Raw genomic sequence first — 27,793 nt, 5'->3', positions numbered from 1 at the left:
AGCATGACTATTACTAGTTATTCAGTCAGTTTTAAGGCTAAAACCTAATGCTATTTTTTTTTTTTGTGCATTTTCTTTTACTTGAAAAAGGAGAAAGATTTTGAGGACTTTACTTGAAGGGGTAAAGTGTAATTTAATGGGATAAAAAAGGGGAATTATTATTATTATTTGCCAGTGCCAAAAATAGTTGCTTCTAGCAGGAAATTACTGGTAAAACCATTTTGTAGATTTTAAAAATCAAGTGGCTATAAGTCATCATCTCAAATAATATCATATTCTAACTAATGTCTGTGCAAAAAGATCTCCTTCCATAAGAAAGGAGTTCTTGAACTACAGGGAAACCAATTTATTATTCTAGCTCATTCTTGTTTCCCTTACCTAATTCACTCCCATTTCTGGACCTCATTTTTCTCTTGTTGCTCCAAAGTTATTCTGCTTTTAATATCTCATAAGACCTGGATCATTTCCTCCCCAGATAACAGGCTTTTAAAAAACATAGGCTTAACCTGCTACCCAGGTGCACTTTTTCCCTCAACATTTGCCATCTCTCACAGTGACCTGTATTTTATTATTGAAAAAAAGCTAGCTATGTGGTACTCTATTACCAACATATTTGCTCCCAAGAGCCTTTAAATAACAGAAACTGCCTGGGAACTATAAATGCAAAGGAACCAGGAAGCTTGTAGGCCAAGATAAAGAAGCTTAAGGTTGGCTATTAATTTTAGCTAATATTAAATCATGACACAGCTCGCACGTAAGGATCACAGTTCAATTATGAACCATAAAGAAGTTAAAAGAAAAGAAGATTTACAAGATATTTTTAAGCACATTAGTGCATATTGTGGAAGTTGAGAGAGTATTTCAGACCCAAGCAATGATAGAGACCCATGCCCTACTATATAAATTCAAATACAATTATTCTCAGACTAACACTGATAAAGTACAAAAGTTGGAGCGTGTCTCTACTCAAAGGTATATTGCAGTGTTGCTCACATAGCTGTTGCTTAAATTAACAATGTGACAGGTAAATTATTCTCTCATACATGAGTTCTAACAAATTATTTTTAAAAATACTTTCCTTTTAACCCAATGATATTGATACTCGGAAATATGACTAGTATAGTAAGTTGTGGGCTGAAAACATATCTACAATTTGAATGGAAAAAAATCTTTACTTCTCAATAAAACTGGCATATTTTACAAAAGTACTATAATCTAAAAGGCATTATTTTCTCATGCGTCAGAAACATTAACCAATTACTTGTGTCTGCATGGGAAATTACTTAAATGTTATAGAAATTTGGTGACACTGTATTAGTTGGCGTAGCTGGAAAGAAAAATGAGCTCATGCCCAGTTACATATAAAGAATACAGTAATAAAAAGTCAAATATTAGCCACCCCTAAGTTATCTATGTACTTTTCTTGAGATCAATATGTTACTGCTGCTTTTCCTTCATACGTACCTAGACTGATTTCTCAGACTTTAAGCAAATACTTGGGGGAATGGTTTCCTAGAGTTATTCTGGTCATAATTTTCTCCATAACCTAAGTATGAATGGAAAAAAGAAGGAAGAGGAAAATATGGAAGGAAAGATGAGAAGAAGGAAAGGAAAGAAAGGCAGAGAGTATGGAGGGAAGGCAAAAAGGGAGAAAGCAATTGTTGAATGATGAAGCTAAACTGGGCACTATGAGGTTCTTTCCAGATTTCATTTAAATTTTATGATAAAAATTCCATAAATTATAAAGATAATAACAACGTGTAAAGTTATATCGCTGGTAAATGACAGAATCCATTTGTAAACCTGACTTGGTCATATTCTAAAGCTGCTATTCTTTCCAATAAACATAAATATTTTGCAGCCCTATTTATAATAGTCAGGACAAAAAGACAGCCTAAATGTCCATCAAAAGATGACTGGATCAAGAAGATGTGGTATATCCATGCTATGGAATACTATTTATCCATAAATAAAGATGAAATGTAGCCAATTTACAGCAAATTGTAGGTAGTTTGGATGATTGTTTTGTAGTTAAGCAAATGAAAATGACAAATATTGGACATTTACAAACCATATGATTAGACAAAGTAAAATACTTATAAAAACTAGCAGATATTAGCAAGCACTGTGAGGACTCGGGGGTTAAGATGAACAGGCCAGGGATAGAAGGAATGATAATGGGTAGAAAAGCAGATCTTTTAAAAACACATAAATAAATAAGTAAATAAACAAACAAACAAATAAATAAAACACACTATGTACTAAATGCTCATTTTCTGCAGGGTCAGCATTAGCACAAGGCCATACATGATGGACTTGGCCAAGGATTCCATAGTATATACATGGTCATTGTAAAGTAAATGCTGATTACTTTCTTTTTTCACATTTCTATCCAAAATATGGGGGAAAATAGAGGGCTTGCTTATGGTTATAAAACATCATTTAAACTTACTAATATAATCTTCAAATGTAAAAGAAAGTTTAATCTTTTCAACAGCATTCAAAGAACATTAATTTTGGAGGATCACAGGGGTCATTATATTGTTTTTTTTTTTTTTTTAAAGATTTATTTATTTATTTATTTACACAAGCACTGGGTAAGGTCAGAAGCCCAGGAGGGTGAAAGAATTCACCAGAGCCAAAGCAGGGAGCAGAACGGGCAGAAGGACCAAAGTACACTGCAGAGGGGAGCAGTGGACGAGACAGGAGAGGTCTGCGCGCCATGTGGGACCCTCGCCTGGCAGCAGGGCAGCAGGGGATTGAACTGGCACTGCAGAGGCTGCAGGCAGCTTCACAGTGCTGCGCTCAACCTCTGCACCACCAGGGGAGGCCCGGTCCTTATATTGTAAGGACAGAGAAGGAATTCTAATACTTGACGCTGTCGTAAATAACCATATATAACTGTAGTCTTATAAATGTTGTTTTTTTTTTTTGTTTGTAACTTTCAGAATCAAGCTATATATGAATAAGTCACAATTATAGAAACCAGTGAAATGATTAAATTTTTCATGATGTGGAAATAAAAATTACAATAGTGAAGACAGAAGAGGTAGGAGGGAAAGAGAGTACTGTTTCTCATCTTATGGATAGAGGCATTGAAATTTAATTTTATATGGTTAATAAGATAATAAGTAGAAATTTAAATATGTTGGAAGTTTCAGAGAAAGCCAGTGGAAACAGAGGGACCATTTGTATTTGACCATGAATATTTGAGGAGGAAAAAGACCAGGTAGACGAGGTCTGGTTTGAGTCAAATTTATGCCTGTTGCAAACTATATCTGAAGTCATGTCTAACCTTGATAAATTGAGATGTTATACTATTACATAGGCTGTTTCCTTTTAAATACAATGATTACAAAATAAAAGTAGAATAACATTATTTTCAATGCCTACCATCTAGTATGGTTTTGTCCACATTAAGATGAAAGAAACTACTTTCTAAACATATAATACTTTTTAACTATATCATTTTGATGTAAGGAAATACTAGTTGCTGCTAAAAAAACAAACAGAGACAATCCTTTTTGAAAAATTGTGTTGCTAAGTGTTTCCTGTTCTTAGATGTCAATGCTGTTATTTGAAAGATAACAGAAGAAGTTAGTTTGACTAATACTAAAGAGTTCTCACTTTAGTTTTAAAAGCAAGTAAAAGATATGTTCAAGCACACCTACCATCCTAAAACATAGCCCATTGCCTATAATTTACATATTAAATTGATTTGAGTTTTCTTTCCAATGAGACACTCAGTGCAATTAACTTACACATTTAGAAAGTGTTCCACATTCCCTTGGCAAGTGTGTGGGAATGCACATGGAGAAATTGAAAACTTTCAGAAGCTACCAATGTAATGGTACAATAATCACTACACCTACCTGAGCTATTCAATTTCTTTCCATTGAGCCATCATTCAGAATTATTAACTCCTGGCCTTTTTATGTTGTTGCTATGACAATCATTAGTCATGTTAAAGAAATCAGAAAATGCAACCTCATCATGTGCTCTTGAGTTTCCAGTGAGTTTCACTGGCTAGATTCTAGCCAGTGAAGTCACATATTGTCCAGAGAGGGTTACCATTGAGTTTGGACTCAGTGATATGAGGATAATACCTTTCCCACATAAGATGTTTCTTGGTATTGTTCTACTGGGTATGACAAAGTCAGTGAAGCATAGCCTTTCCCACTTTACAGTGGGTGCTCAGTAAATGCTGGCTGAATTCAAAACTCAGTCCTCTCAAACTGATGGTAATATTACAGGAAAGAGTAATTGTACAGGAAAAGTGATTGTGGCCCAGCAGAGCTCCTCCTAGCTATCAGAAAGTATACTGGTAAGATCCAAACTACTAAACTCGGCTTTTCCAAATCTGAGTAATGGAGGCCTTAATTCCAAGTTTGTAAGATCAGGCAGTTTAAGGAATCTACTACATATTATTTGGGCAAATGCATTGTGGGACAAAGTTAAGGGCCATTATAACTCTTTCTAAAAAACAGAATTTCCTAAATTCTTGTCCTCGAAAGACATTTATGTAGCTTAGAGAAATTAACCATTAAACCATTAATTTATTTTATATAATTTTTGTAATTGATCAATACTGATTTCATTTTTTTTAATTTCTGTTTTTAATTTCTTTTTGAGTAATGATTTCATTACTTTTCTGAGTCTTTGCCTTAGGTATGCTGAGAAAATGAACTTAAAATACTAAACTTGACTGATTCTGTTTTTTAAAAAATAGTTTAATTCCCTTTACTCAGTCAAAAAAAATCTCAGTAAAAGCCTTGGAAAGGAGTTCACAGTTAACACTGAAACAAGCCCAAGAAATGACTACATTTACATAACTTGATCTGTATTTGGAAGAAAATTCCACTGAAGACAACAATGGGAGCTTATCAAATCAGAATTTCACATAGATTTTCCATAGCCATACTAATGAATACTGACTCATCGGTCAGCTATGGTGAAAATTTAATGGAGCTCTAAGATAGGAAATGCACACACTGGAGTATGTTTAGTGGTTTCATTACATCAGTATGAAAACTGCATTAGGTATCCAGCTACTTTGCTACTTTCTGAGTCCAGAGCATTATAGTTATTAATTCTTCTTATTAATTTGTAAGCATTTTGAATGGGGCTAGACCCAGGCACTGAATTAAAACCCTTTTAATTTTGCTATAATCATGGCAAATTTGGAATTTATGTCAACTGGGATTGTTTAGATTGCTAATCTGGTTTTATATAGTTTTCGAGGTGGCAGGTAACCTGTAAATGAATCCTTTTTCAGAAAATGCTAACGTACACAATGAATTCTAACATAAACTTGAAGGACTAGTATAGTATCACATGAAGTTGAGGGTATAAAGGATTGAATGCTGTCTCTGGCACCTAAACAGATATCTTTAGAGAATAAAAGTCTGAAGTAAGCTTGATTTAAAACAGTTACTTGTTCTAGTCCCAGATGTCTGCATTCTAAGAATTTTCCACTCATTTAGTGATAAGTATTCTCGTGCCTCTTAAAATTTCACCTTTCAAGACTAGCTCACAGTGCCAGGTAAATTTTTATATGTTCGCCTGTTTCAAAATTGACTATAACTGGTAGGTGAGACAGTTATAGAAACTATTGAAATAATTCGCTAAGTTTTGATGAAAATATTAATGTCTGCTTTACCCTCTTCCTAAGAAATATTTGTATGTTAAATCACTTTTGAGTCCTATAAAGTTCAATCTTTACACTGTTTTCAGCATTTATTATAGGAGTTTATTTTAGCTCATTTTCAAATTCTTTCTTATATTAAATTTTCAAAGTAGATCCATCAATTAGAAAAGAGGAGCCTCCCTGGTGCACAAGGGGTTAAGTGGCAACACTATGAAGCAATCTGCAGCCAATGCAGCACCAGTTCGATCCCTGGCCAGGGAGGTGACCCACATGGCACTGCAGACCTCTCCTGACTCACCCCCTGCTCCCCTTAGCAAGCAGTATATTTTGGTGGATCTCTCTGTTCTGCTCCCCACCCTATATCATTCCCTGTTGAAGCCTCTCATTCCCCACATCTCTGGCCTGTATGCCAGTTCTTATATGCGTAAATAAATAAATCTTTAAAAAAAAAGAAAATTTGAAAAGAGAGAGAATAATTGACTTTATGCATAAATTTTCTTGTTAGGAAAATAATAAACTTTGCCTGTATAATCTGCAATGTTTTTTCCAGAGATAGTAATCTATTATATCAGTGCTTCAATATATTCATCCATCCTTTCATAGAATAGGCATACTACGAATAATAATGATAATATAATAATAAATAATAATATTAACAGCAGAGGGCATTTATTATGTCCAGAAACTTTGTTAAATGCTTTATATTTGAAATATAAATAAATGAATTAATTTACAACTAAAAATGCAAGTACATGAGATCTTTCTCTCATTGGTGTATTTAAGTATTTCATGATGCCAATTTGTCTTGGATTTCTTCCTAGCATATATGAGATTATGACTAGTGTGGTCAGATAACTTATTATTCCAGTCAGGAAACTTCTGAAAGTGAAAAGGGATCCTGATATTAAGTATACTAAAACAACAGGTGTAAAATACTGCATATAGGTGTAAACTATGGATGTATCAGCATAGGGACACCCTGAAGGATCAGTAGCATTGATAGGTTTGCCTTCTCAGTTCCTTGGACAGAGCCCAGATGCTCTGATAAAATTAGTTTTTTTTTTTTTTTTAATTATTCTATGATGTCACCCTATTCAGGGGGGGATTAGTTGTCTCAATTATTTTTCCTCTGTTACAGAGCAGAAAATATAATATCCTGATATTCATTTAGAGTTGTATAGCTGTGTATACAAAGGTCCATTCATTTATCACTGTTACAGTAAAAATATAAATTGTGCTATACCTTTAATAAGTCCTTTTTCTTGCAGAGTTTTCAGGGAAGGTCTTCGGGTAATAAACTTCTTTAATCTGCTTTTAACTCGGTTTTTGTCGCTTGTATCTGAAGCACTATGATGCAGTCTGAATACTGGAGATTAAAAAAAAAGTCAGAGGCATTCAGTAAATTTCTCTTTATGATTATTACTTTATGCAAATATGAACAGAAACCAGTAGTTATGGAACAGCTACCTGAATTAATAGCTCAAGCCTTTCTGTTTAGATAAGGCATACAAGCAAAATTTACCCATATAAAAATATTAACTTTTTTTGCAAAGTGAATGTATAATGAGAATGTGGTTAGCTTCATATCACCACAATTTATTTTCACAACGATTCCCTTATATTTAACATGATAATCTTATCTGGATAATTCCACATATCTGTAGCTATGTACAACATTTTGTTTAAATACAAACTTATCTAAATTAGGGGGCAAATCGGAGCACCTGGAGGCACAGCAGGTTGAGTGTAGCGCTGTGAAGCTGACCACAGCCTCTGCAGCATGGGTTTGATTCCCGGCTGGCCAGGGAGATTCCCACATGGCATGGCAGACCTCTCCTGCCGTGCCTGCAGCTCCCCTCAGCAGTGTATTTTGGTTGTCTGCCTTTTCTGCATCCCGCTCAGTCTCTGGTGAATCCTCTCACCCTCCTGTACCCCAGCTCTTGTATAAAAATAAATAAATCTTAAAATATATATAAATAAAATAAAAATAAATTAGGGGGCAAATCTCTAGAATTGTTCATTATAATTAATCATAACTCTATACTACCTATAGATAACTCCTACATTTTCAAAGCTCATCCTTGCCACAATAATTTTCTCAATTTTTTTAAGTCGATGAAAAAGTGAGTTTTTCTGAAACAGAAATTTCTTATTCTATTTATTGATGTGAAATTTCCACCAGACTTTTTCCACGTCTTCATCAGTTCTCTATTTTCAACTTCCTACCTTTACCTTTATCTTTAATGATAGGTGTGTGTCACATTTTTTCGTGAACAATTATTGCTGAAATCTACTGATGATCAAGGACCATGCTAAAGGCTATGAATTCAGTGATGATCTTTAATATTTAAACTTTGGACCCTAATTAGGTGTAGAATCTAGATATATTCAAGTTGTCTTATTATTAATGACTAACAGGAATTTGTTATCTCAGTAAAATAAGCTATAGTTCATAACTGGACTCTCCACTGTTTTACCTAATTGTAGACATCATGTGAGGATTTGAGGTACTTTATTGGTTTTATAGACGCTCTTTTCCTCTACAATCATTATCTTAGAATATGTCAGTCATTCAGTTGTGTTAATAATATATCTAGAATGTTTTGAGGTTTTATGATGTCCTGGATATGCTACATGATTTAACTTTACTAAATTTTATTACAATGTAAACTCAAGTGGACAAGGATTTTTATCCTTGAACATTGAGCAAATGTTCGCTAATGTGACCTTAATACCTTAAATGTCATTTTGCATAGAGTGAATATTCAGTTAATATTTGCTGCATCGATTCTAACAATGATCTTGTGAAATATGTAAAACTATTCTACCCAACTTAGAGATAAGGAAGCTGAGGCAAAAAAGGTAAGAAATTTATCCAAGCCCAACCTCAAAGGATTTTTATCTGATATTACTGAACTATTGGTGTAAGAAAGAAGAAGAAGGGAAATAAAAATACCAGGAGCTCAGATACTTATTAAAGTACAATGGTTTCAATCAATTAAAGTTTTAAAGAAATTATTGGTGGCAAAACATTCGTCAAGTTAGAATTGTAGGGCATCTAGACTTGCACGGTTCTATCCCTCAATGAGAAACTCACAAGAAAAAGAGAAAAGCACACTACAAAGTGAACTGCAACTAAAAGAAAATAAATTACTTACATTAGAAGATTCAAAGTCAAGTGATCCTAATGGGAACTCTAAGGAACCTACAAAAGTGCATAAGGGGATTGTCTACTTAAAAAAATCTGCCTCATTGAGACTGTGAGATGCCTGCTTATGACTGTGTCAAATAGGGATGTTTTTGCATCCTTCATCCCCTAACTTTGAATACAAAGCATTGTAAACTTGCATTAGTAAGATGGAAAATTGGGGTGAAGTGTAAGGATGAAGACAGAAAGGAAAACATCCGACTTTCCCCCTAACTAGATGAAAAGTAAAGTTTTAATCTTAAATTTAAAGTTTTGATTATCATGTGGAATTATACATTATAAAATACAGAAATGAGACATTACCTGTCATGTAAAAGGTCAGTGCTAGTTGATGTCATATTAAAGCTGATTTCCAACCTTGACACTATTTGAAACTTTGGGCCAATTTACAATTCTTTATTTGTAGGGGGTGGTTGTCCTATGAAGAATGTATAATGTTGAACAGGCTCCCTGGTCTCTATCCACAAGATGCTAGTAACACCCCCTCTTAAGATGTGAGAGTCAACAATGTCAATAGATAGTGCCAAATGTGTGCTGGGGAGGCAGAAGGGAAAAATTTGATACCTATTGAAAATTATTAACTTAAACTGGTTCAGACTCTGAGGAAAAAGTAAAGGAACTATGAAATGAAAAACAGTATATATTATTTTACTATCTCTATAAGTAGTTTATATATATAATACACATATCTAATCTATTGTCTATTATCTACTCTATCATCTGTCTCATTTATGTGCTATTTGTCTACTAAATGAATTAGCTACAAAAGTTAAATCAGGGGCCTCCCTGGGGGCCCAAGGGATTAAGATGCAACCTATGAAGCTATCTGCAGCTACAGCAGCAAGAGTTTGATCCCCGGCCACGAGAGCAGACCTCTCGTGTCTTGCCTGCTGCTCCCCTCAGCAGTGTATTTCAGTCAATCTGTCTGTTCTGTTTCCCACTCTGTCTCTGGTGAATCCTCTCAACCCCCCTGCACCTCTGGTCTGTACCCCAGATCTTTTATGCATAAATAAATCTTAAAAAAAGTTAAATAACTATTATGTAATGTGGAGGGTCAATGGCTCTATCACTTGAAACAGGTAGGAACCAGTGCTGTCCATCAGAGGCTCCATCTATTGTGCCTGGCAGACTGGTTACATAGGGTGATGGTCATGGATAACTTCAGCACTCAGGATAGTTGAGCAGGATCAAGGCAACCTGAGCCTCTGGCAGTTTCCTCTGGTAAAGAAAAGTCTCATCCATTTACTCCAGTGGACTATGCAAATATTTTTATTTTCTATGAAATTTTAAAATGGGACTAGATCTGTACTCGTCACTTGGGGTTAATGAACAATTAAAATACAATTGCACTACAGGTTGAAATAACAGTGGCTTGGATGTTTTTGGTTAACTAAAATAGATTCCTAAAATTAATATATGACTAAAATTGTTTTTTTTTTTTTTTTTTTTTTACTTTTTAAAAGATGCCCACTAGAAGATTTTAAATTATACATGTGGTTCACATTATATTTCTGGACAGTGCTGCTAGATGATAAAAATACAAATTGACCACCTATTATGTACATGGCATATGGTCTGTGTAATTATAATATAGGATGGAGAGGACTATGAATATATAAGAAACTTAGGGATCTTAGAGGAGAAATTGACCTTAAGCATTACTAGTACCCAAGGAACAATGACTTTAAGTGATCATGACTATCAGGCATTAACTGCTTCAAAGCTATATAATTACAAGAGACATTTTGAGTATACTAGTATACTGTAATTATAGTGACCAGAGGAGGTCTTTCACCTGCACCAAGAGAGACAAACACTGAGCTGTGAGAATATAAACACAGAGGATTAGGGTCTCCCTGGTGGCTCAGGGGTTAGGGTCAGTGCTATCACTGCCAAGGCCTAAGTTTGATCCCCAGCCAGGGAGCAACCCACATGGCTCAGCAGACCTCTCCTGTCTCACCCACTGCTCCCCTCAGCAGTGTATTTTAGTAGATCTGCCTATTCTGCTCCCCACTCTGTCTCTGGTGAATCCTCTCACCCCCTGCACCTCTGGCCTATGCCGTGGTTCTTGTATGCATAAATAAATAAAAATAAATTTTTGAAAAAACAAACACAGAGGAGTTTACTATATGAGGTGGCCACCAAGGGAGTCAGCAATTGGGTTAGCCCTTTAATGAAGGTCTCTTCTCCAATATAAGGGGGGAAGGAATGTGAGGGAGGCATAGCGCTCAGAATTTCCATATCTGAGGAGGTGGTGGGAAGTCCATGTGACATGAGTCAAGGTGTTTGACTTTCCCAGGAAGGTGTTTTCTTAGCAATCAGATGTTTGTTTCTGACGTTACAATCAACCTTAAAAGGGCACATTTTACCAGGAATACAGTTGGAGCATATTAACGGTTAATCATGAGAGGATAGGAGAAGACAGAACAAAAGGTGGTTAGGGCTTAATTCCACTTGGCCCTAATTTTTAGTCTAGGGGAGATTTTTGTTGTTGTTGCTAAATGGAGGGGATCCAGCTCCAAGCTTACATAATATCCTGTGAACCTATTCTAGGTGCAGTCACCTCAGTGACCACCAGGGGTGACTGACTTGCTTCCCCTGATGGTAATCAGAGCCCAGTGTCTAAATTCTAGTGTTAGAGGCTAAAGGAACACTTCACATACTGCAGGGAAAAAAAAAAAAAAATCAAAAAAACAAAAACTGCTTCAGGCAAATTTTGGCGTCAAATCTGGCTCTGAAATGATATGGAATAATCAATCTAAGTTTTCAGTTTACTGAGGTGATATTTTCTATTTTTGGCTTTACCTCAAAATCTTGCCATTTTCCATGACAGAATGTCAAGAAATACAGGGCCAAGGAAGTATTTTTTTCTGACATGTTGGAACTAATAAAAATGATGTGATTAGAAAGTACTCTTCAAATTAAAACACAGGGTAAAAATGTGAGAATCTGAAAATAATTATATAGTGAATTATATTTTTTTTTGAATCCCTTAGGTACTCTATGATCATGTTCTTAATTAGAGAGATATATGTGTATATTGTTTTCAATACCGCCATCTGGCTCCACATGTGAGAAATGTGTGAAAGGTGCACTGGTTTTTCAAAGAAAATGAAAATATGTTTTTTAAATGCTTTATCTTGTTTCCTTCTTATACACATTGAGAAGTAGCAGAGTGTTGGATACGATTACACGATTTTAACCTAGCCAAACTCTCCAAAGTTGCCTCAAATAATGACTTTCCTGGAGACAGACTAGAGTGTCAACTTCCATTTCCTGATGCCATGAATAATCATCCTCAAATGACAAGTCAAATTACAAGGACTTTGCCATCACTCATTTTGTTCTAAGAAAAGTTAGGTGGAATATAAAGTCAATAGTTGAATATAATATATGGCATACATTTTATTAACCAAATAACTTGAAAGTGCTCTAAATGCAAACTGAAAATGTAAAAAGCACATAGTTATAAAGCAAAGTCCATCACTGGGTCCCTGTAAATAGCAGTAAAAGTCTTTGAATATTGTGGTTTACAAATCTGATTTTAACAGCCAAACTTATAAAACAGTTTATGCTTTTCTGTTGTCAAGGGAGAAAAACTTGCCAAATTGTTCATTTTAAATAAATACAACATAACCAATTAAGGAAAGCAAAATTTAAACACATGCCTATGATAATCAGGACATAGTTTGCTTCTGATTTCACTACTGATTTTAACAGAACAGTGTTCCTTCCATTTTCCCACAGCACCCAAGTGACCCCACACATACTTTTAGAAACTTGTAATCACACAGTGCAAATAAAAGGACACTTGACTGGAAAATACACAGTGTGGTACAATAATCCATCATTTATGAAAAATAGAATTCAGCCTTTTCTTTTTCCTCAGAGATTCAACTACTTTTGAGGGTGAAGTTTACTACAATTTAGAGATTTATGTTAAGCCAATGAGCAGATTTTTTTTTCCATCTCCATTTGAACAATTTAATTTAAAAATGAAAAGACATGAAGGAGATGGGGTTGAAATTCCATAGCATTTAATCTGATTTACAGAGGAATCACTCTTAATAATACCTATTTTCACCTCTAGGTAAAGTTAACCTCAATTGAATTAGTTTTTCAGGTTTTCTAAAATTTATTTTTTATTTCCTTTATGTTTTCTTTTCCTTTTTGCACTGATGGGTGATCTTATTTTTTCAAGCCCAAAGAGATTATTTTTCAAAGCTGAAGAATTTTGAATAACAATATGCAATTTAAGTCTCAACACATACAGGCCAAAGGCATTAGCTTTAAGCACCATTCTTAACCAGTTGAGAGATTTAATTGGTGTTAAAGCTGCTCACACTAGAGAATAGTTAAGATTGTGGGCTTTTTAAGATAATCTTCAATAAATATCATTACATAAGAGAACAGGCACGGGTGTTAGCCTAACACAAGTGTGGGGTGTTAGCCTAACACAAGTGTGATGCCTGACCCAGCCATTAAGTTAACAGTCCTTATTGTTATGCGTGTCCTTTGTTTATTTGTTTCCTAAGGTGGAAGCAACAGTTTGGATGATGAACATCCACTACCATTCTATTAAGAGATGGGAACCACAAAAGAAAACCCTCAAGTCTTCCCAAATTCAACACTTTGGATAATATGATCCAGAATTGTGCATTTGCCAGATTTTCTCTTGCTGGGGACCTTATTTTGAAATATTCTCTTTTCCTGCCAAACTGCTGTTCTCGCAGTATTCCCATGTTACAATTACATGTTGTTATTATTATTATTATTTTTTAATTTGGAAATGCTGGAAGAGCTAAAGTTTCAGAAATGTTGCTAAAGAAAAGTAGGGTCATTGCCCATAAGAAATGTTATTACAAACAACTTTCGAGGCAATATGTTCTCACTTTGAGGTTTTACATAGGAATCAACATGAGGTGTAGATAGATAGTTTTGTTAGCAGCTAAGAGTTCCCAACACTGTAAGTCTAGGAGGATGTTCAGGGCAGAGCTGGCTGCCGTTGCTTACTGCAGTCATCTTACCCCACTTCAGTGTCCGAAGGGAGAGAGAGAAGATCCAGAGAGACATGACAAAATAAGGTTATATCAGGCTCTTCATACCCAGAGATTCCAAAACACTTCTCAAACTGTCACATGGATTACATAACAAAGTACTGAATTTTCTTCACTCATATTTTCCAATATGACCTCCTTTATTCAGCATTACCTTATTGTACCATTTTCTCAATTACTGAAATAAAAGCACCTTAACCAAAATTGATTAAAAAGAGAAATAAAGTTTATTAAATTTTGTCTACCTCCTCTTGATTCTTTTCTAGGGAATACATGCTTGTGCTAACTCATGAGTCTGTAATAAATACTGCTTTGCCCTCTCCAGCATGTGGTTTTAGAGCTTGCAGAATTTTGCACATAACTCCCTGTGTCAGAGTGGGCAGAAACGGTAAGTTTGGGCTTACTGTACTATTGGTCATTTAATATCTTTTTTTTTCACATGCTCAATGTAAATAGAAGTCATAATTTCAGCCCCCAACTTGCAGCCTGAGAAACTAAGTTATTGAAATTTTAAGTGACTTACTTTAAACACAAATCAGGATTAAATCTGGAAATAATTGGAAGAGGGAATGCAGGGCATTTTAACAGCAGTGCTTTGTTTTAACCACTTAGTTCCCACTTAGACAGACACAGTACAAACACAAAATAAACTATCAGATTCAAAACAGAAGGGTTTGTAGACACTACCTATGCAATGATTCATATTTATGGTATCCACCCATTTAAAGAGAAGTGAGAATTCATACAATGGAAATGTTTACTTTTAGATTTAATCACTTAGTTTAAATAGTCAAATCTAACCACACTTTTATATTTTCAGTATCAATAAAGAGCTGGCAGTTTATTGCCACGTTCTTGTCATTAAGCCATATGGAATTTCCATGACGGCTTTTCCCAGTAATATATGTATCCATGTGTTCTACCTCTATTGCATTCATCTATGGTATAAATTCTCCCATTGTCTTTTCTTGTATACACTTAATATTTTCCATTTTTAATAACATTATGTGTGTTTTTGTGATAATATATTTCTATAGTGTGGGTCAGGTTGTTTCAAATTTTTATAGCATTCAGTATCGCTTTGAGTAACTTAATGAATAACCATCATAATGGTTATGAGGGGATGATTAAAAGTTCTAAGTAGTAGTAAAAATATTGAATAATATCAACACAATGTGTAATTTTCTTTCAATTGTAAATCTATCTGGTTTATTTTTGTGAGTCAATGTTGACAAAGATCTTTGCATCAGGGGTTATAGAAACACTACATTTGCTGGGGGAAAAAAGAGAAAATACACCAAAAACCTAGGGTGTGTGTAGTATGTAGAGTTACACAGTGGCTTTTTTTTTCCCTGAAATATAATCAGATACAGTATGAGATATTGAGTAAAGATTCTTATTATTAAGACATTGTCTATTGTGTAGATATTTTATCTTGACTTCTTAAGACTTGATACAGTATCGGTAAAACTTTGTCAGTTTGAAACCACTAAAAAAAACTTTGATAAATTTGCTAATAAAGAAAGTGGTTACTGAGCTAAGGCAGTAGCTTATTTGAAAGCTAAATTGCTAATAAAAAGAAAAAGAAAAGAAATAGCATAGGGCATCAATCCAGACAAAGGACACTGTGAAGGAGAAATATGCTTTCCATGTGGAAAGACTGTATATTAAATACAGAAATGGGTTCTCTCCTAGTGATAGAAAACAGGCCACAGCCAAATCAAATGAGAAGAGTCATACAGATGAATGTGAACATCAGCCTACAAACAGAGAACAAAATACAAAACAAAACAATAGAGCTATAGACATGCCAATTCTACCATAGAGAAACAGCAAGGAAAGATAATAGGAAATTAACACTTAGATTTCTATGAAAAATAAAGTCCAATTGGAGAATGAAATGATATTCATATTTGTCAGTATTATACAAGTTTACTGTTCGTTTTTCATACTGACTGAGACACCAGACCCAGTATTTCAAGTGGATGGCTGGTATTAAAGGCTTCTCGCCTTATAGACATAAGAGAGAACTACCTCTACATCATGTACTGTGTGTTTGTGTGTGTGTGTTTGTATATGTGCGCATTTGTACCTTTGTGAAAATGTGTGTACAGACAATGTGTTCTCAGTGGATATATAGGAGAGTGATAAATGATACTCTAAAAGCTTTTTCTTTAAATCTATATAAACTCATGGTCCTATAAATGATCAATAATATGCCAATTTTCCAATCAAAATTTGACCAAGATAGAAAAATAAAAATTGCAGGTAGTTTGAGAAATGTCCTAATGTCAAATAATTGGTATTTGTGAGGAAGTGGTTGAATAAAATGTTAATTTAGATGGAAAGAAATACATATATGTATATGTAGTACATATGTAGAGAGAAGGAGAGATCTATATGTATATATCTATAGAGTATTGATTCTTTTAGGCAGTATCAATCCCCACTTTGATAAGCTAATACCAATTAGACCATACTAATTAGTATTACTAAATACTTATATTTAGTATTTAATATTTAATGTTATTAATACTGATTAGGCCATACTATCACATGATTATTAATAATGTCTGTTTTCAGAGTAGTTGCTATATAACAAGAAACTGAACTAAGAATGTTATATCTTATTTAATCCTTATAATCATTCATTGTAGTGGGTTCTCTTATTGCCCATTCTAATGATTAGGGATTAACTGTTAAGAGAGTTTAAACCGCATAGCAAATAAGTGACAGAAATCAAGCCACGGGCCTCCCGGGTGGGTGCAGCGGGTTGAGCGCTGTGCTGTGAAGCTGTCTACAACCTCTGCAGCCGGGGTTTGATTCCTGGCCGGCCAGGGAGATACACACATGGCATGGCAGACCTCTCCTGTCTCGCCAGCTGCTCCCTTCAGAGGTGCTTTCGGTCCGTCTGCCTATTCTGCTCCCGGCTCTGTCTTGAGTATGTGTCTTGAGTATGTGGAAACTCCTAACTTGTCCACTTCCTGTCTCTCCTTTTGCTTGCCTATGTGGTCAAAGTTCTGTGACATAGAGAGATGGAAAATGCCTCCCATTGTAGTCAAGTATTTTCTACCACAAGTCTTAAATTATTTCTTTACATGAACCACTGACTCATAATAATTCTAGGGATTGTGTATTATTGTAGGCCTAAAGGGAAAGAGTTTCCTTAGATGAGATTAGTTAATCACAGGACACCAGCAGAGTTGATGGCTGAATATGCTCTAGATTTTGAATCAGAAAAGTTAGTGATGGCACTGGGATTGCACAGGAACACAAACTGAGCTCTTCTTCAGAAGACAAATATGATGAGACTCATTCATCATTCTCCAGGTAGCTATACATAGCAAAACAAGAATGAGTATAGGGGTTCCCTCTTACACAAAAATTGCCAGTGAACCAGCTGGATTTTTTAATTTGTTAGTCCTTCTTGATTCCTGATATCACAAACAATCTTCCAAAGATAGAGGATACACTTAACCCACAGGAGTATAAGTGTTCACATTTGTGTCTACAAACCCCACAGTTCTTCCCTCAGCCAAACTAGGAAATTTCATTCTGCTCATTCTCCAGCCGCAGAGTCTGTTGTATTATTCCTGTTTGCTTCACAGAAGTAAGAGCTTAGGATCAGTATTTAGGGACAAAGCAGATAAGAACCACTAATACGCGGCCTCCTTCCAACAGCTAATGCTAGTCCTTAAAAAAATGTGCCTTCTTTTCTCTCACGCATTCTTCCTCTCTTTTTTTTAATACTACAGGCTTTGGGTTTTGAATTTCAACTCTGTCATTTAACAGCAGTGGGATTTAATTCAAGCCATTTAAGTTCCTTGTGTCACTATTTCCTCATTTGTTAAATGGAGGCAACAATAGCCACAACAAGTTTTTCTGTATAAATTAAATGCCAGGATATATGCAAAATCCAGGGCAACATCTAGTGCATAATAAGCATTCAATGAAAGCCAACCATTATTATGAACCATGAGGTTATGACAGATGTCCTTTATCACAGTCATGGTTGTAATCATCAGCAAGCAAACATACAGGTGGTATGAAAAGTGCTCTCCTCATCCTCCATGTCAGTGCCACCAATTTTTCAACATTTACTGAGCATTTACTATATTGAGGGTATTAGATCATACAATTACATACAGCATAAATTGAGTATACATGAATTTATATATAATTATGTAAATCAATACATGCAAATTTTTAACTGCCTACTCTTTTGCTCTCAGTTAAAAAAAATGTGTATACAACCCCAAGAGTTTATCAGTGATTAATTTCTACCAGGTAGAGTGTATTTCAAGTCTTTGAACATGTGTTGAAATCGTTGGGTTTTGAAGAACTATCCATTAAAGACTTTCTGAACTGTGACAATGGATATTGACAGTGCTTGTCAGACTAAACCACTATTGATTGGCTCACATCATGTGTATAGCCAAACCAATTTCTTTCAAGTGCTTCTTCCTAACTGAAATACATTATTGCAGCCTTCCTCTCTGTTTATTATAACACCCAAGCTCATCGCATGTAACACATCCAGCAAAAAGGTTTCCCAGTGAAGGAAGCAGTAAACTGCAACACAGAGAGAAGTGAAGGCACTTAGCAATCCAAATACTCTTGTACTGCATGTTGCTAGTCCTTTGGAAAATATTGATCCCTTGCAGAGCCTTGTTTTAATTTACAATCCTCTTGAATATGGAAACATCATGGCCTAACAGAGCTTTGCTATTGTTTAATGATTCTGTTATTCTCATGGTTTCTACCCCTGAATGAAACTATTTTAAATATTGTGTATATGTTTAAGTTGTGGGAAAGAAAGTGTTTATGTTGGATCACTGCTCCCCTGACCACAAACATACACAGCTCTACAAACACACACACACACACACACACACACACGATGTGTCTCTTCCCAAACCTTAGAATGTTTTTTCTAGTGAGTGACTCAGGCCAACTTTGGCCATATGCTACATATTGTACAGCCTTATTATTAATATGAATTTGCATTGTGACTTTTTCCCAAGAGGCCAAATTTACCAAAATGATACTCTTACATAACAAAGAGCAGTTTTCATAGTACCCCCTGAGTGGGAAGGAGTCCAGATTAATGTTTTCATTTGAAAAGATTATTATTAAACAAAATCTAAAAACATACCTTCTACAAGTACTGACTGATGGTACCTCATGCTTCCTGTAGTGTACTACGAACATTCCAAAGCTCAAAGAACTTTTGATCCTAGGTTACACCCTTTAAGAGGTTCACAGTTTACTGTAAGCAAATGTCTGGGGAAAGCAGGGTATTAATAAATTCTCAGGATAATCATCATGGTATTCCTAAGATTGTCACTCCTCAAAAAACGATCCTTATAGCTCGCATAAGCTATAACAAAGAAAACTTTGGTTAACTCTACCAAAAGTTTTGATCTGGTATGATGCCAGCTTCTCTCCGTTCTAAGCATGTCTGGATTTTAAAGAAGCAAAATTGCTTAGAAGCCTGGCAAATGTTTCAGGGGCAAAATATATCATTCTTTAAAGTTTTCAGCCACAGAGTTCCAAGCTTACTTGATCATTCTAGACTAGGATTTCTCCCAAGTAAGAATTCCTTTAAGTCTTGCCTACGAACATGGGTCCATGTTTCAGCCCAGGAGAACGGCTGCAGTCAGCACCCTGGACTGTGTTTGTCCTCTGGTTCTTCCCCTTAGCCATGGCCTTCTCACCCCCACATTCCCCAGCTCTGAGGCATGCTCCTGGCATTGGGCCGACTCTCTTGGCACCCTCTTCAGGGGTCACTCTTTCCTGAAGAATGGTTGGTTGTCAGAACGGCAGCCTCCCGGGCCTTTTTCAGGACATGGGCGATCAGGAAATGTCAGGGCAGAGTCAGCCAGTCTTTCACAAAATAGTTTCATTGGGACAGAACCCTCTATTACAGGCATCACTTTGACATAAGCCTCAAGCTATTTCCTCCAAAACTTGTGCGTGAATCATTGAGACCCTCCCTCAGAGGAAGTGTATTGAAAATGCAAAGGGTACTCTGAGAAGTTCTGAGGAAACAGTCTGTCCTCTATGGCTAAATGATCAGGGATGGTGGGGCAGTTTGTCCTTACAAATGCTGACAGAAAGCTGCAGTTTGCAGCTGGCAGTGAGCTGATGCTTGCTAAACAAAGATCTAGCTGGAGCCTGGTGAGTGCTTGGCTCCATCACAATAATCATAATTCATAACATACCTTTCCAGAGGAATACCAGGAAAAGATCCAGAAAGATCCACATCATTCAGAATAGAGAATGGTATATTTGCTACATTTTGAATCCTATATATTAAGGTGGTGGCAGCCATGTCTATGACAAGTGAACTTGCTCTCTGCTGCCAACCACACCTTTAGATTAACTTTTCTTTCCATTAAAAAACAGTGATGGGGGATTAACTTTTTGCCAAAAATCAATTATTATCCCAAATGTCTTATTTCTTTTCCCAAATGACTTAATTGTAATCAAATTGTTGAGCTTTTTCTCATTTTTGATCATCAGCTAGTCCCATTCTTAGGAGCAATTTATTCTGGAATCAGAGAAACATGATCAAATCTGGAATAAAGCTGAAGGAACATAGATTGAGTGCTCCCAACTTTTGAGATGGGAAGGGGGGAATACTGAAATTATTTGTTACTTTCCTAAGGTCATACACTAAGAAACAGGCTAAATATTTAGATACCATTTATTGGGTTTTGTCAGCACATCCTTATACCTCTCTAATCTCAGATTTAATTTTATTAGAAAAGCTGTTCCCAAATTGAGATGACTATTTCAGTGAAGCTAGATTTGTTGCTCTGGGCGCCCACTACTGGTCCAATTTTTCCAGTGACCAGGAGTCTTGATTTGAATCTAAATGCAGTCATTGCCATCAATTAATTCTGTTTTATTCTACATATTTAAAACTAGGAGTTTTGAATAGAATATGGAAATATATTTAAATTTATATGCATAATTATGCATAATATGAAAAATACATGCCCCAAAGGGGGAAGTTACAGTAGCCTTCTTTTTGCCATGTAGCAATGCTAAGTGTTTTGCTATTATCCTTTTCTTTAACTTTTCCTAACCTGAAATCTGTAGTAGATTATTATTACTGGGGGTTTTGAGCCTTCCCTTTCCCTGGGGAGGAGAAGATTCTGTTGCCAATTGCCAGGACACTCCTCCAGACACAGATGTCACCCAGGGAATGCTCTGCTGGCTATCCTCTCCATGTGTTTTAGCCTAGGCTAGCAAGGAATAGGGAAGAGTCTGCTGTGATGGGAAAATGCATTTCGCCAAGTTCCAACCCCTTTGAAATTCGAACTTTTGCACTATTAAACCAGCTGAAAACTTGGTTTTCTTCAAGCTTGTTTACTCCTAACAAAACAGAACTTCTGGTCTTGCAAAGAGTCTTTGGGTTTTAAAAATCTCCAAAAGCTTCTTGAAACATTAAGTATCTCTTCCATAAAATAACTGTGATGATTTAAGACCAGAGGAATTAGAAATGCACAGATTAAATGACCTTTAAAATACACATAGGTTTAAAATTGAAAAGAAAATGCACTTAACAAAAAAAGCATTTGGGACTTATTTCTAAAATATGGAAGGAAACATTAAGCAAACTCAAAATGAGGCGACATGCACACATCCTCATTTTGACTTAAAGATCTTCTTTTAACAACACAACAGATGTAGACATCAACATCTATTCCAACAGGGACACTGTGAATGGTGAGAAAGACACGGTAAGACTTGTGCAATAATAAGTACTGTCATTGTTATCCCTTAATCCTTCAAACTGTCAAAGCAAAACTAAGAGGAAGAGGGAAATATTCTAGCAGGATCTGATTCTTTACGTGTTTTGTCAAACAGTTCAGCTAGGAAATTTCCACCAGGAAATATTTCCTGTAGTCATCAGAAAGCAAGTCTAGCTACTTCCACTCTATGACACAAGAAAAAAGAAAAAGAAAAAAAAAACACCTGTGGACTTTAGTCTGAAAACACTCTTGACAACACAAACAGGTGCTAGCTTATGTAATGGCTATGGAAAGCAGGGAGGACAGAGCCATGAATCATGGGTGGATCCTTGCAAAGGCAAATTGAACTTAATTGCTCCATTGTGAGGGAATGGCCAACTGAGAATTATGTGTTCTAGGTCGCATAATAGTTGGACAAAATATTTCTTATACCAGTTTTGTGGCCATGTGAAATAAACTGCTGTTGGAATACATGCTGAAGTCAAGGATGAGGTGGGGCAAGACAGATATTTATGTTATAGTTTGAAATTTAAGGGCATTCTGTACACTTTCATCAAGACTAACATACAGTCAGTGGTCATTAAAAAATGTTTAATAATCGAATACTGTCTGAGCAAGATGCATGGTGGAAAGCACATAGACTTTTGTGTTAAGAGATCTAATCTTGAGTCCCAGATATCCCACTGAGAATGTATGTAGCTTAGCTTCCTTTCCCTGAATCCCAATTTCTTCATCTGTATAAGACAAATACAAGTATCTCAGTTGCAATGTTGTAAGGATTAAATACTATCCTGTAAAAGATCACAAAGCTTTGCATTTACATAAATAGATCACTGTCTTTAGGCTTTTCATCCTTTTTTCTCACATCTTTAACATTCTCACTATCATTATCATAAAATTGAGATGTTCCTTGAGTTTTGTGAATTAATAATTAACAAATCACAATTTGTATGAACAGAAAGTAGACATGGATAATTTAGGAAATTTGGAGGTAAAGTATATAAAATTAACTTGAGCTTATAGAAATATTAGTTCTCAGTAAAGAGTTATATTCAGGGGCCTCCCTGGTGGTGCAAGGGGTTAAGATGCAGCACTGTGAAGCTGTCCAAAGCCACTGCAGCACGAGTTCCATCCCCAGCCAGGTTGGTGAACCCAGAGATCAGCAGATCTCTCCTGACTGGCCTGCTGCTCCCCTCAGCAGTGTATTTCAGTCAATCCACCTGTTCTGTTCCCCATTCAGTCTCTGGTGAATTCTCTCACCCACCACACCTCTGGCTTGTACTCAAGATTTTGTATGCATAAATAAATAAATCTTTTTTTTTTTAAAAAAAGAGTTATATCCAAAGGGAAAAAAAACTAGAAATTGCTTATTGAGAGCACATTTTCCCATGCTTTTAATACATTGTATGCCAAATTTTCCAAACTGATGCATGTTTATTAATTTCATTTTGGATAGCAATAAATGTACTGGCAATATAAATCCCCTCTACCCACCAGGCAAATGCATGGTGTGGATTACTACCACCACTACTGTTAAAAATAACAATGATTTAGAAAACAACCAAACTTACAATCTTTTATTTTTTACATTAAGGCTGAAATCTTGTGTCTCCCCAAATAGAAATGTAAGAAGGGCTGCTTTGATAAACAAGGCACCAGTATTACCTTATACAGATGACGATTATTATCAGAATTATGTCAAAAGTGCATCTCATGCCAGGCAGCCTCTAGGCACACAAATGTGTCCTTTAGAAAGAATAGCCCAAACATATTTCACAGATTAAAAAAAATTAAAGACTCTTAACACTTGATTAATGACAGATGAAATTAAGTTCTGGGGAGACTATAAAGATCTTCGAAGTTGAATTGTAAGTAGCAGGTGAGGAGATAGGTTAGTAGGTTTGCTTTTCTGCTTAGGGTAATAGGGTTTCATTCACCATTTTCAAAACCAATTAGCTCTAACCAGTAAAGGAAAGCTCCTTAAATTGAGTGTCTCCCTGGTAAACTTCCATACCTTTAGGTAGAGATAATTGCTTTTATTAGCTATTACTTATTCTACTTTAGACATATTGGCCTTCTTGCTCTCTCTGAGTATATCTGCCTTGGGGGTTTTGCACATATTATTTCCTCAACCTGAATATTCTCTCAATAGACATTCTCATATCTACTTTTCTAATTCCTTCAAATCTTCCCCTAAATGTCATCTGGAGACCAAGGCCCACCCAACGTGTCAGCAGAACAACTGAATGTGGTTAGCTGTAAAGTTCTCAGCCAAGTAGTTAGCGGAACCAGAAAGACAGCAAAAGGAACTACCTAGTCCACATTCAGAAGCCAGGGGTCTATCCATGAAGAAAATATTTTCATTTGAGAAGACCTTACCCCATATGGGTAGATTTGCAACTATCCAATGGACTTCAGCCAACTCAACATTCCTTTATCCCCCTTCCACTTACCCAATGACATCCTAGCAAACCTGTGTTGCTCTTCCTCCAGTCCACTCCCAGTCAATGAAATTAAATTTCTTTTGTTCTCTGTAGTACCACTTCCCAAAATTTGACATAAACTCTTTCCCCTGCCTTTTGTGGAGATAGATCTGAGTATTATCGACCCCACTTCCTGTTGACCTGACCCAACACTAAAGTCCTTTCATTTCCCAAACCCTGATGGCATATCTTTGGCATTGGGTAGATGAGCCCCCGCTTTCTTATAACAGTTCTCATAGGTTCTCCTTCTCTATTTAAAATTGCAAGCCTTCCCCATTCAGGTATCCTCTAGTTCCATTCCTTGTTTCTGTCTGCCAGTTTTTAAAATTCCATACTTCACTCTCTCATTAATACACATTTTACTTCCTATTATTAAACATCTTTCTTTTTTCACACTACAATGATATCTCCATGAGAGCAGGATTTTAATTTTTTTAATTTTAATTTTTTATTTTATTTATTTTATTTTTTATTTTTTAATGACTTTAGTTTCAACATCTAGATCAGTGTTGGGGAAATAATAAGTGCTCACTATTTATTTGTTGGAATGAATAAAAGTATACTTTAACTTCCATTTTTAGAATAGAAATTACTTTCAAAATTTTAACATATATGAATATATTACTATATTCTAGTAAAGTAAATCTAATGTTTCATGAAGAAGCAAAATTATATGCTTATTATCATTGAACTGCTGTGTGAGTTTATAGACACATGTTGGAGAAGAGAACAAGACCCTGTCTCTCAGGCATTTTTCTTCAGACTTCTAGAAAGAGTAGTGGTTTTCTTTCCTCATGTACCAGTTCACAAATATGAGTGCAAAATCCTGTTATTTTCCTTATTATATAAACAGGAAAAATAGAATGCATATACAGAACACCATTAAATATATTTTTATATATATCCAAACATATACTAAAGTTATAGAAGGTGGTATTTGTTGGGAGGAAGGTGAATGAAAGATGAAGGCAAAAATTGTAAAGCTAGGAGACTTGCATGGCTAATGGTAATAATGATGGCAAAGAGATGGGGGTGATTAGCTCAATTCTCTGAATTAATTAAGAAGGGGGATACATGTCAATATCTCTTATCTGTTTATTTATCTGAAGAGAGATATAGAAGCTGAGGTTCCCACAGTGGCTCATTCTGGCTGGCTGGGCATGTGGCTGATATCACAGATTCCCTACAAAGCATTGTCCTCATGTGAAATTAGAAATATTCTAGTCATTACATCAAGAGATAAACAACAGAAACTAATTTCATAGTATATTTTATTTGGCCCAACTATACAAAATATTGTTATTTCTGCATGTAATCACTGCAAAAAACATTTAATGAGATATTTTGTATTCCTTTTCTTATAATAGGTCTTTGAAATCTGGCATGCATGTCTCACACCCAGCACATCTCAACTCAAACCAGCCACATTTCAAATGCTCAATCATCACATATAGTAGTGGCATCCATACTGAATAATGCAATGCTAAAGCAAGTCTCTGGTGTGTTGTATCTAACCATGGCAAAGATACTCCCTCATGCACACTCTCGAAGGAACCCAGCATTGCTGCAGTTGGTATGGTGACCTGGGTCAAAGATGACCCTGCTTCCCTGTGGTTAGGGCTGTGTCAATGGGACAGCTCTCAACTACAAAGCCATGAGCCACTGACAGGAATTGGAATCACAGAATCAAAGATGATTTCTGAATTGAATTGAATATCCAGTTCATTCTCCACATGGTTTTATGTTAGTGTCCGAGTAGGACAATTTGTATGGGAAGCCAGAGCAATCCATGAAAGAAGATGTGTCTGTCAGTGGGTGATAACCAAAATATAGAAAAACTCCTAAAACTTTAAAAAAAATACTTAATAAAAAAGTGTGATGATCTAAATAGATACTTCTCCAAAAATGATACGTTTTCTAAGTGATGTTCATGTCTCTCATCATTAGGGAGGAGCAAATCAAAACAAAGAGATATGACCTCACACCTATGAGTATGACTATTATCCAAAAGAATGGAAACAACAAGTGTTGGGGAGGATGTGGAGTGAAGGAAACTCTTGTACACTACTGGTTATACACTGTAGATTAGTGCATCCATTATGAAAGCAGTATGGAGATTCCTCAAAAAATTAAAGATAGAAATTCCACATACACTGTTATCCCACTTTTGGATATTTACCCAAAAGATACAAAACTCTAATTGGAAGAGATGCATGCATCCCATATTTATTGTAGCTCTATGTACAATAGCCAAGAACTGGAAACAACATAAATGCTCATGGACAGACAAGTGGATATCAAAGTGGTGTGTATGTACACACATACACACACACACCATGGAACATTGTACAGCTATAATTAAAGAGATGAAATCCTGCCATTTGTAAGAACATAGAATGGTTGGACCAAAAGTAAATTATACTTATCAGGTAAGGCAGGTAGAGAGCAAAAACACCATATGAGTTCACTCATAAGTGCTATATAGAGAAAAAAAATAGGTGAACTAAATAAAACAAACAAACTTTTGGACTATAAGAACAATTTTACTAAAGGGAAGCAAGGAAGGGGTTGGTAAATGGGGATAAAGAGGACAATGGTGGGGCAAAGGCTAGAAATGGACTTTGAGTAGTGAACTCAATGATGTATACACACGTTGGTTATCAATGACGAGTATCTGTCACTCATAGTATAATGCAGTGCTACTTCTAAATAAATAAATAAGAAAAATGACTTTAACTGTTTTTCGAGTTGATAGAGAATGTCAAACAAGCTATACGTTATTCTTTTATCGGCAATGATTGGCTTCTAAGTTTTAGTATGCCTATTTTCAAATCTATCCATAACTGTATTTATACCCAAACACTAAAATATATCTCAGAGAGTGAATGTGTTATCTATAGTCCCAGGGGTGCTGGATATTTTAAATTATAATCTGTGCTCTCTGTGCTCAGGACAGCTATAATCGTTTCAAAGTGGCAATACTTATTTGATCCTCTCTTCTATTAAATAGCACTTTACTTTTGAAAATTCACATCAAAGTAAAAATTTTAAACTGTCCCATAGAGACAGTTTCAAGTTGTCTATTTTAATGTCAGAAAAATGGGATAAGCAATGTCTGGTTTGCAGTGCATTCCCCAAACCATGGTTTTGGTCTGAGAAGTTGGAGACACACTCAGACACAGAATATACTTGACTACAGAATAAAATTGGTTTTGTTCAATTTGTGTTTTGGTTTTGTTCTTAATTGCCATATATTTAGCTGTCTTGACTGTACAATGATATGAATAGACCACTGATTTTACTTGTATGCCATTTTCCAGTATGAGAATCACATAGTCTCAGCCAAAAATTATTCAAACTCAAAAGTGTGTACAGCTTCCAACTTCTCTCTCTCTCTCTCTCTCACACACACACACACACACACACACACACACCCCACAAAAAAACATAGCATTCTGTGGGCCAGTGACTGTTATGTCATAATCTCTAGGATTTAGCAATAAAACAAACAAGCCTTCATGACATTGAATACAAATAAAGCAAATTCTGAGAGTAGTCTGATTAGTTAAATAATAATAATAATCAATATCCATTTCTAAAAGATTGTTGTAACCCTAGAACTAATGCTCAAAACC

At 35.6% G+C, this 27,793-nt stretch overlaps 1 protein-coding gene across 1 annotated transcript in view; it reads right to left on the bottom strand.

Moving 5' to 3' along the window:
- ARHGAP15 (Rho GTPase activating protein 15) overlaps nucleotides 1-27,793 on the bottom strand; it is a gene marked incomplete at both ends in the record, with an annotated part of 604,948 nt that overhangs the window by 254,901 nt on the left and 322,254 nt on the right. Inside the window, one exon of the mRNA XM_084254031.1 lies at nucleotides 6,891-7,013. Within this exon, the coding sequence (XP_084110157.1) occupies nucleotides 6,891-7,013 (123 nt within the window). The remainder of the gene's footprint in view (nucleotides 1-6,890; nucleotides 7,014-27,793) is intronic.

This window comes from Talpa europaea (genome assembly GCF_964194135.1).
Source record: "Talpa europaea genome assembly, chromosome: 1".
Lineage (NCBI taxonomy): Eukaryota > Metazoa > Chordata > Mammalia > Eulipotyphla > Talpidae > Talpa > Talpa europaea.
This window is presented reverse-complemented; position numbering and strand designations above follow the sequence as displayed.